Source organism: Panthera uncia, chromosome B4 (genome assembly GCF_023721935.1).
Source record: "Panthera uncia isolate 11264 chromosome B4, Puncia_PCG_1.0, whole genome shotgun sequence".
NCBI classification, from domain to species: Eukaryota; Metazoa; Chordata; class Mammalia; order Carnivora; family Felidae; genus Panthera; species Panthera uncia.
In genome coordinates, this window is record NC_064809.1 from 90,872,846 (window position 1) to 90,884,558 (window position 11,713).

The 11,713-nt window shown below is 40.0% G+C and overlaps 1 protein-coding gene across 3 annotated transcripts in view; it reads right to left on the bottom strand.

Moving 5' to 3' along the window:
• Positions 1–11,713, bottom strand: part of MDM1 (Mdm1 nuclear protein) — a 34,372-nt gene that overhangs the window by 22,017 nt on the left and 642 nt on the right. For 2 of the 3 annotated variants that reach the window (XM_049625933.1, XM_049625934.1), the window contains exons 2-5: positions 10,578–10,692; positions 6,667–7,034; positions 5,202–5,336; positions 532–699 (exon numbers count right to left, since the gene is read on the bottom strand). In XM_049625933.1, the coding sequence (XP_049481890.1) occupies positions 532–699; positions 5,202–5,336; positions 6,667–7,034; positions 10,578–10,692 (786 nt within the window). The other variant, XM_049625935.1, reaches the window with a different exon arrangement.

The following is an 11,713-nucleotide window of genomic DNA, read 5'->3' on the forward strand; positions in this document are numbered from 1 at the left end:
ATCATTTGCTATTAGACATAGCAGACTTACTTTCTGTGTTGCTAAGCACTTGTCACATATTACATTTATTTAGTTACAACTCTGTCTCCTGTGTGGGGTTTAGTGTGGTCATCGTTGTATTTTCAGTACTTACCCAGTGCCTGGCCCCCACTAAGTGCTTAGTGAACATGTGGCACTTAATGGACAAACAAATGAATAAACTAGCTAAAACCCAAATTCTCAGGTGGTATTCAGTAAAAGATAATGAGTAGAGTCTAAAATCATAAGTCTGTTATTTTGTTTAAAGTAAAGAGTTGATTGGCGCCTGGGTGGCTCAGTCGGTTGAGCGTCCGGCTTCGGCTCAGGTCATGATCTCACAGTCCGTGAGTTCGAGCCCCGCGTCGGGCTCTGTGCTGACAGCTTACAGCCTGGAGCCTGTTTCAGATTCTGTGTCTCCCTCTCTCTGACCCTCCCCCGTTCATGCTCTGTCTCTGTCTCAAAAATAAATAAACATTAAAAAAAAAAAATTTAAAGTAAAGAGTTGATGAACACCTTCTTTTCAGGAGATACTGTTTCAAAATTTCCATTCTCTCTCAAATCATTTCTTAATTTTGGTTCTTTCACTGGAGATAAACCCTTGAAATTTCTTCTGTATTCAGTTTCATGGATGATTGAGTTACCTTTGAATTGTGGAACAAATTTGCTTTTATTGTGGAAAACCTTAAAACAAAAATTACTGTAGTTTAGTTTTCTTGTTGGTTAAATACACAAAACTTAGTTTCTGAACTGCTTTAAAATTTCATATATAAAGTTGAATTATAGGATGTCAAAAAAGTGAAATTATAAGACTGTTTATAATTTCGTATTATTTCATATATCTAATTAACATCCAAAAAACAACAAAAGCAAAAATAGACAAACTAAAAAGTTTCCATACAGCAAAGAAAACAATCAATAGGGTGAAGAGGCAATCTTGGAATGGGAGAAAATACCTGCAAATAGTACATCTGATAGGGGTTAATATTCAAAATATATAAGGAACTGAAGCACCTTGCTAGCAAGAGAACAATCTGATTTTGAAAATGGGCAAAGGGACACATACATCAATGGAACAGAATATAAAGCTCCAAAATAACCCTATGCATCTACAATTATTTACAACAAAAAAGCCAAGAATATACACTTGGGAAAGTACAATCACTTCAACAAATGTTGTTTGAAAACTGGACAGTCACTTGCAAGAGGATGAAACTGGACCCTGAACTTCTGCACTATTTAATCGGTACCCTGCTCCTCCTAATCGCCTCCATTGTGGCAGCCTCCAAGAGTTACAGCCAGAGTGGACTGGTAGCTGGAGCGATCTTCGGTTTTGTGGCCACCTTCCTCTGCCTGGCGAGCATGTGGCTGTCCTACAAGAACTCATGTGGGACCCAGTCAACAGATGCCGCTGTCTGAGGACACCCTACGGCCAGGCCCAAGGCAGGCCCTGAGACGGGAATGTCGGGGAGCCGGCCCCCAGGAGGGGCTTCTGAACTTCTGCTCCTGTGCCAAAGCCCTGCCCACACTGCTGGGCACAAGAGGGGTCTTCGACATCCTCCTGGGCTCCTGAGCCACTCTCAGCCTCTCTTTCTGGTCTTCCTTGGAGAATAGTCCTCCCCGCCTGGGAACAAAAAGCAGCCTCCAGGGAAATCTAGTCTCTTCCTCCTGCTTTTAGAAGCAACCATCTCAGGGACTGATGACCCCACTTACCTACCACAGTCCGGGGGGTGGGTCTGAATACTCCTGCCTAAATCTGCTTCTACTCCACATTCCTCAGGGGAATGAAGCTGTTCTAAGTCCTCTTATAAAAACAAAGCCATGTCCAGGGCACCAGGGTGGCTCAGTCGGTTAAGTGTCCGGCTTCGGCTTAGGTCATGATCTCATGGTTCATGAGTTTGAGCCCTGCGTCGGGCTCTGTGCTGACAGCTCAGAGCCTGGAACCTGCTTTGGATTCTGTAGCTCCCTCTCTCTCTGCCCTCTCCTGCTCACACTCTCTTTCTCAAAAATAAATAAATATTTAAAAAAATCAAAACAAACAAACAAACAAACAAAAATGGGCAGAGGAATTGAATGCATATTTTTCCAAACAAGACATAGAGATGGGCCAGCAAGTACATGAAAAGGTGTTCAATATCACTCATCATCAGCCACACATAAATCAAAACCACAAGACATCACCTCACACCTGTTAGAATAGCTATTATCCAAAATACAAAAGATAGTGTTGGCAAGGATGTGGAGAAAAGAGAACCCTTGTACACTGTTGGTAGGAATGTAAATTAGTACAGCCATTATGGAAAACAATATGGAGATTCGTAAAGAAATTAAAAATAGAATTACCATATGATCTAACAATTCTACTTCTGGGTGGATTTCCAAAGGAAATGAAATCCGTATCTCAAAGAAATATCTGCACTCCCATGTTCATTGCAGCATTATTCGCATTAGTCAAGATATGGAATCAACCTAAGGGTTCACCAATAGGAATGGATAAAGAATGGTAGAATGGATAAAGAAAATCACACACACACACACACACACACACACACACACACAAGAATATCATTTAGCCTTCAAAAAGGAAATTCTGTCACTTGCAACAAAATGGATGAACCTGAAGAACATATGCTAAAGTCTAAGCCAGGCACAGAAAGACAAATACTGCAGGTTTCACTTATATGTGGAATCTAAGTAAGTGGAACTCATAGAAGCAGAGAGTAGAATAATGGTTGCCAGAACTAGGGGGTGGGAGAAACAGGGAGATACTGGTCAAAGGGTGCAAAGTTCCAGTTTGCAGAATTAATAAGCTCTGGAGATGTAAGGTGCAACATGATGACTAGAGTTAATACTACTAACAGAGTTAATACCTGAAATTTGCTAAGGGGATAAGAGCTTACAACACACATACAAAAAGCTAACTACGTGAGGTGTTAATGTGTTAATTAGCTTGATTTTGTTAATCATTTCACAATGTACAGGTACATCAAAACATTATTTACATACTGTAAATATATAATTTTTGTCAATTATACCTCAATAAAGCTGGGAAAAAACCCAAAGATCAACTTTCTACACTCACTACTATGTTGTGAATAATAATTACTATAATAAAAATAATGTTTAAGCCAAAAAAATAATGAACCATATCTTTTCTCCCCAGTTTCCTACTCCTCCCTCCCATCAGTTTGATAATGGGATAAGTACAACTGGCATATTTAAGTGAACATAGACATTCACTTTATAAGGCAATTCTGTTGTCAGCTCTACCAGGTTTTTTTTCCTTCCTTGGCATGATTTTTTTTTCTTCCTCCAAAAAACAGAAGATTCTTAACATTGTGAATATCTGATGTGTTCTTTTGTTGTTGTTTTTTTTCCTTTGCTTATTTTTAGCTCAATGCAAGGGGAAAAAATCAGATAATAATGATGTTTCTGTTTTTAAATGTTTCCCTTTATCCTTAGTATTTTATAATAGGGTTTCTATTTTATGGTATATTATCACTGATTACAAAGAAAGCAAAAGGAAAAGATGTGGACCACAAATAAGGTACATTATAGCTTTGCAATGCTGAATAACACATCTTCATACAGATCAAATCCAGAGTATCTTTTCCCGAGTATAACCTCAAGGACTTTTCTGCCAAAAATTATTCAGACTCCTTTACATATTAATATAAGACATCTTTTTAGAAAACAGGTGTTTGATAAAATAGAGCTGAATAGCTCCTTCAGAAGTTCCCTATCAACAAGCATTGAAAATTTCTGTCACAGGACTCTTTAATCCACAGACCCTGAAAATGATACACTTTGAATTGACAAAGAGCATTTACTTTCCCCCCAAATTCTCTGAAACTCCCACTAATGAAAGCAATAAAACTACCAGTGAAGGTTTGCTAATGATTTATTTTATATTATACTTTGGTCCTATAAAAAGGGCTTTTCTATACAATGTCTCCACTGAAATATATAAAAGCTGTCAATGGGGCTTTGATTTGAATTAGCTTTAGCTTAAAGATGAAATGTTCTACAAAAACTGAACAGCTACAATTTTCAGGGAGTGATTTTGTAGATACACACACTTACTATCCAAGAACACTTGTGAGCCAACAAAAGAAGTACTGATCCTCTACTGGGTTCATGAAGGGGACATACGTTGCCTTAGCTATTTTATATGCTTCTAAAATGTTCTACAAATTTCACAGTTTTTTAGAAACCTGAATAACAAGTAAGCCCAAAGCTGCCACAATTTTTAGGATCACTAGAATTATTACATTAGTGTAAGAGGACTGATATTATTGTCTTGTTGAATCTACCCTCTCAGTCCTGAGGGGTATATAAAGTTTACAAACGAATGTTGAGATACAGGAGATGTGAGCCATAAGGGTGTATGAAGGGATGTGTATGTGTTCATAAAGAAAATGCAAAGATCTAGAAGAAGAAAAGTCTAGGCTGTCCTGGGCCTCTGAAGATATTCTAAATGCAAGTATTTCCTTACCCAGGCCCAGAAGGATGGTTAAGAATATAAATGAGAGTTAAGAGCCTAAAAACTGTCTAGAGGATGACAGTAGTAAAATATTGAGTGTTTATTAGTAATGGTGGTCGAGCACCAAAAAACGGTACAAGATACAAAGAAATCTAGGAGCACATTTAGGTACCATCATAGCTTTTGGAGTTTATAAATGTCATCAAAATGACAATTTCTATTACTGCTCACTTGATACAAAAACAAGATTATGTATCTTGTATTATTTTTAACATATTTTGTATTTTCTTAAAATATTCAGGGTAGTCATGCCTTTCTTATCAGACAGAAAACATGCAACATATTAGTCAACAAAACACAGTATTTTAGAATAAAAGCAATTTAATATTTTTTTATTAAATAAACAAAATCTCGCAGCATGCAAAAACTTACCAGTCCTCATGCTTCATTACCCTGTCTCATATTTAGCGTATGTGATGGATCTGGCAACAGTGACCATCAGTGGCCTAGGATAGTGTCATATTACTACTATAGATCGACGTAACAGAAGGATGTTAGCAAAACTCTTATTTTCACTTTTCTAGAACCTACCTCCAGGCTCACTGAAGAAGTACCTAATTTCTTTTAGCCCTTAGTTCTGTGTAAATCTGCATTACTAGATCAGAGGATGATACTTAAAAATATATTATATCCATTCAACTACCTGATTGGCTGTAAAAACTGGAGCAGCTTCTTTAGGGGTCTTCCAAACAAACTGCCTTTGATATTCAGAATTTCTCAAGATATCATGTGAAGGAAAAACAGTCAGTCCTGCTTTCTTCCGAAGAACTCTATTCAACTGTTAGGGAAAGAAAAACCCCACCCACAGTCATTAATAGTTTCTGTTCAAACTTTTTCTTTTACTGTGGTAAAAACAAAAACCAAAAAGACATTATAACATATTTCGTATAACATGAAATCTACCCTCTTAACAAATTTTTAAGTATACAGTATTGTTAATTACATGCACACCGTTGTACAGCAAACTCTTTTTAATTGATGATCTCTCTTTTAAACTATTTAAAATTTCTTTCTGAATATTGTCAATGAATCATTGTGCATCCCAGAAAAAGATAGCACCTCTCAGTCTCTTCCTACCAATTTTTCACAATTAAATCTATGACTAAGAAACAGCAGCACCTTGCCTTATTCACACATTGCTTCTGCGACACCCCTTCCCTTGCCCACCACTTACACATCACCTTCCTTGATTCTACTGTACCCCCTGGTTTTTGCAACGAGCCACAGATTCTTCACCAACACTTCTGAATGCCTCTCCGTGGTTCCAGTCCACAGTGGACACGAAATGGGGAAGAGGTAGTGGACTGGAGAAAAATGTGGGAGGCAGCGAGATGTCTGCACAGGTCCCCAAAGCCTATGCTTATGTGCTTGCAGGGATGTTCCACAGGCCAGGTGTGACATAGGAGAGCAGAACTCTAAGATCTTTGAGATCCTGCCAGAACTGCCCTTCCTTTTGTATTCTGTCAAGTGAGATGTTGTTTGTGTCCACAATAAGAAATTGAAAAGGGCCTAGGTAGAAGTCAGCTCACCACCCCTGCCAGAGGTAATGGCTTACTACTCCCCTTCTCTGTCTCAATTTGATCTCTCCCTTAGGACTTTGGTGCTGATATTTGATGAATAAAATCCAGAGGCAGGCTGCCCATCCAATGAAGAGATATCTTAGTATAACCAGTACAAACTGGCAACTATTAAGAATAGAACTCATAAGAGGCACCTGGGTGGCTCAGTCGGTTGGGTGTCCGACTTCAGCTCAGGTCATGATCTCACAGCTCATGGGTTTGAGCCCCGCATCAGGCTCTGTGCTGACAGTTCAGAGCCTGGAGCCTGCTTCGGATTCTGTGTCTCCCTCTCTCTCTCTACCCTCCTCCGCTCATGCTCTGTCTCTCTCTGTCTCAAAAATAAACAAACATTAAAAAGAAAATTAAAAAAAAAAAAAGAATAGAACTCATAATAACTAAAGTCAACAGCCTCTTAACTATTCTATAAGACATTAGATTAAAAAAATAAAACAATGGAAAAATTTTAAGCATAAAATGTAGTATTAGTGAAATGATGACATTTACAAAGAATTCTATGCTTTTGAAAAGAAATACTGTGAATATACCTACCCCATTATCTACATTTTCTGAAAGCAGCTTGGTAGAATGCTCCAGTTCCCCATTTTCATTAACCGGTATATGACCTTCTATTACATCCTCATTATTTTCCACAATATCTGAAGCCCCTTCAGCTCTGGAGTCTGTAGAGTGAGACCTGGTTCTTTTGGGAACCTTGGAGGCTTCTAGTGCAAGAACTCTTTCTTGGTTAACATCTTCTTTTTGTTCTGCTTCTTGTAATTCTGTTTCTGTGGCTTCAGGTTTTGGTGACACAATATCATTCTCTGAGATAGCTCCATTCCACTCAAGAGATTTTGAAATTTGTGGATCATGATAAGGGACTCTTCTTTTTGAAATAAAACTTGGCTCTTTTGTGATTCCTACAAAATACAGTATACAGAAATTGCCATAAAGCTCTACCATAGCATAAAGTTACAAAGACAACTTTTAATAACACTTAAGAGAGGAGAAATGGAACTGAAAAATCCCAGGTGAGATACACACAATGTCCTTAAAGTTGCAAGATAAAAAAAAAATAGGTATAGTTCGTTCTTCAACATAAAATCCTTAATTTTGCTTTTAAAAAGTATTAACATTTTTTTGACATAAAAAATATTAAAAATTGGGGTCACAATGTTCGAGTTACCCCAACACAAGTCACTAGAATCGCAACGTGACGGGCCTGGCAAAGCCAGCAGGACATGTTGCCTCCGTTTCTAATTACTTTCCTGTGCTACTTAACAGAACAATGGGCCCTGGTACTGTCAAAATTTGGAACTTTTCACAAAGCTTCTCTTATGCACAGTAGACCAAGGTGAGAAGGGATGAGATGTCATTATGCTGGATCTTGGTTCTACATTTGCCTTGATTTCCTGAGAATTAAAGAGAATGAACCCTTTTAACAAGAGCTAAGATACTATTTCTCTATATTTCTGTCTGGCAAGCAAATGTCCAAAAAACTTAACCTTCTACCCAAGTAAGAGGAGCTCTGTGGAATGACAGCCACTGAGACACTGTCCTAGTTTGGGGCCATTCTTTAAATAGAAAGAAGACTTAGCAGGGTGGGGAAGAAAGAGTAAGACTAGAGGGAAGGAGAGGAAAGGTGGACTGAAAATCTGGCATGAGTTCTTTAGCCTCTGTCAAGGATGATTTGGCCATGGAACCCAGGGTCTCCACCCTTACAAGACTTCCCTAGATTAGTGGTCTTCAAACTGGGTACATATGTGTCTGGAGGCATATGGAGACATTCTAGGGGATAAGCAGAAATGGGCCGTGTAAGGGAATCATTTTGCAGATCTTAACTCTGTATGCACTATATCCCAACGTTGGTCTGCCTGAGAGTTGCACCTGCTGTCTGTAGTCTTCGTTCCCACCCCCGCCTTCCCACTTCACAAAAGGAAGACACACCTCTCAGCCAGCCCCAAGGAATAAAAAATTCTTGTAGGTGGGAAAGACAAAGGGACAATTCAAAAAAGTATAACTACCAAGAGAGAGTACCTGACAGCAAAGCAAAGAAGGCAGAGATGACAAATAACAAAAGAATAGTGCCTTATTTCACCCATCTTCACACTTTTCCCATCTAACTAACTTAGATGGTAATTCGGGGGTAAGAGGGTTGTCATGTGAAATGAATATATGTTAACACATGTTAACACATTTATAGGGATTGAAAAATAAAGTTAGACTTTGTTCTCACAGCAAATAATTCTAATTTGCCTGATTAGTTTGCCAATGAGGACTGACTTTACCACTTATATGATGAACATTTACCGTAAAGTGAATCAGCTATATTGGCTGCTCCAAAGTTTTAACAGAACGTAAGTGAAACATATGCATGATATTCCATATGCCAGAAATCACATCCTTTGATTTCACTTTGTTACAAACTGAATTTGTTACACTTATGATAAAAAAAAATTAAATGTCAACTTAAAAATGTGAGGGCCACCTAGATGGCTCAGTTGGTTAAGCACTGACTTTGGCTCAGGTCATGAACTCACACTTCACAAGTTCGAGCCCCACATAGGGCTCTCTGCTGTCAGCACAGAGCCCACTTTGGATCCTCTGTCCCACTCTCTCTCTGCCCCTCCCCGCTCCCACACGTGCACTTGCTCATGCGCTCTCTCGCTCTCTCTCTCAAAAATAAATAAACATTAAAAAAATGTGAAAGGATGCAAAGACTTTCTAAATACTTTTAAGGGATATGAAAGCAAAAATTTGAAGACTATTGCTCTAGACTTCTCTCTGTTTTAACACAGAGAGGCTTCTGGTAGAAGAGCAAAATGAAAGGGGAAGATTCTCAAGTGGTCTGCCATAATCTCTGAGCACCAGCAAAAATACACTAAGGGGAAAAAATACACTGTTAACAGAACACCCAGCCAGTCCTAGGTAAAATGGCTGTTATTCCTCCCACCTGCCTTTCTGAAGTTCTCACTCTGCCCCTCCCCCTAATCTAATTGTTTCCCATTCACATACCTCCCCTAGACCATTCCTGCTTTCATAATGTACCATACTCTAAAGTGGCTTTGCTCCCAGTCTTGTCTCAACATACCCACCCTCAAATGTAACTGATCTAAGCTACAATGTTATATGCACAACAGTCTGGTTAACCAATTCCGCAGTATCATAACAGGCCATCAGTGGGATATATATACTTTAAGATTTATTTTGTATTAATCTAATAGAGCCTCAAATTTGTAGAATTTCGAGTCATTTGGAGGACTGAGCACCATCTTGCCCAAGAAGCAGAGACATCCAGTGTTTGAAGTCAGGCTCTGGGCAAAGGATCCTGATGCTTTAGAGGAACCAAGAGCCACTGACTCTAGCCCACTTTTCCCTTTTTTCTCCAAATCTAATCCCAGAAACCCTCTCCTCATTTTACTAATTTCCCAGGCTTGGGAAAATTATGCTTATTTCTCATACGTCTTTTCTTTTCTTGGCTTCAAATATCTAATATTTGAGGGACATACATACCATGCATAAAGCATGCTCACATATGAGGCCCCAAGCACTCATCTGTATATATGCACCTGCCCCTTAACAAGGAATATCTCATTTAATCCCTCCCAGCAATCCTGTGCAATGGGCTTCCTAAACCCCACCTGGTAAAACAGGTCAAATTTTCCCAAGATCAAAGCTAATGGAGGTCCAAACTCACGTTCATTCATTCAAACACTGGTTTGCATACGCACTGGAGGAGATGTCATCTACTAGGCAGGAAGACAACCAGAGCCCTTGCTCTTCGAGATCTTCTATTCTAGTGAGGGCCAGTGAAACAGGCAGGTAGGATAAAGTCACTCTGTTTCTTTTCCTCTGCACCATTCTCTGGGAAACCCTGGCCTAGGGCTGACTTCCCTGGGATACCAGGAGGAAACATGTGTGATGACAAAAATACAGCCTCTGAACTCATGGGCTTTCAACAAAACAGATTTGATTTCACATCATGGTTTTGCCACTTACTAGCTAGGAACTTTGGGCAAGCTACTTAATCTAAGTTTCCCTTCCTCAAGACCTTGGGAGAACACCTCCCCAGGCTTGACTGCTCTCAGCCATCCCATCTCAGCTCAAGTATGACTCCTCAGAAAGGCCTTTCTTGACCACTGAAGCTAAAGTGGCTTCCCTCCAACCCACCCCTCCCCCAAGTTATCTATATGCTAGCCTATAACAACTTGAAGTCCCCTAGTTTATTTATTGAGTTACTTGTTTACTTTTTTTGCCCACAATTAAGGGTCTTTGTCTGATTCAAGGCTATGTCCCTAGAAGCTGGGAATAGTCCTGGCCTATAGCAAGCCCTCAGTAAATAGCTGTTAAACAAATATGTCAACCAGACCAATGGAACAATGCTTCACAATTCTTAATCGTTTTTGCAAACTTAACCCCAAGCTTTATTTAAGTTACAATGACTATTAGTTTGTTCAGCTTACCTAATTGATCCGATCTAAGTCCAGCCCATGGGTACCTTCTCCCCACCGAGGGATTATAGGACTCTGACAAATATGACTTTTTCCACAGAAAGTTTCTCTGGTATTCACTCAGCCCCTGAGATACAAAATAAAATTTAAGTACAACGCAATTAATGGACATTGTTTTAAAAAAAAAGACATCAGTAAAATAATTTCGGAACCATGAAAAGAGTTGAAAGCCTGGAGATTGATAAACACAGAAGAGCTCCCTAATAACAACTAATATTTACCCAGCCCTGTGCTAATAAGCAGTTCACACGTCTTCTATCCTTTAATCCTCACAACCACTTGAGGCAGATGTTGGCAGGAATCCGACTCCCTGAGCAGCTACCTTTTTGCTGGTTGTCTGATTCCAAAGCCTGAGCTCTTGTCTGATAACAGGTGACAATCTAAATCCCCATCGCTATAATTATCCTTACTGATTACGCTGGCAATGAGTACACAGTATCAGGTATTAGGCCTAGTACCTCTCGAAATGTTGCAAAGTCAACCAAAGACGAATTCCCATCCCATTCTGGATACAAGCCCTTAAGATAAAAGAATAAAACAGGGTTTGTGGAAGGATGTGGTCAACTGTTATGCTGATGGGTGCCTGACCCTGACCCCTACCACCTACCTGAAACTTATGCACAACTATGAAAACTGTATATTTCTTACACCCTATCTTTACCTAGCCAGGGTCCCATTTCTCGATCCTTTAAAAGACATAGGCACTTTAAAGTTTTAAAGGGCAGGTAGGGGGCGGAGGGTAAAAGGCTGAGATGTGAGATGGGCTACAGGTGTTCCAATCTGAAGCCACCTTAGATCCCATTACAAAGCGCCCTCCTTCCATCACCACTCCCCTGTGCCCTCCAAAATCAATCTCTCTCAACACCACCAAACGCCTCCATACTGCAACTCGGAAATGTGTGTGAGCGGAGAGGGAGCTAGGTGGAGGAGACAAGCATCCCTCAGGATCTTGGCAAGCAGGCTCGGGAGCTGACAGGCATTGCGGGGCCCAGGAGCGCCGAGCAGAAAGCCAGCGCGGCCCCCGAGCCGGCACCCGCCCCCCCGCGCCCCCCCCCCCCCCCCCCCCCCAGCAGACTTCGGATCTGGAG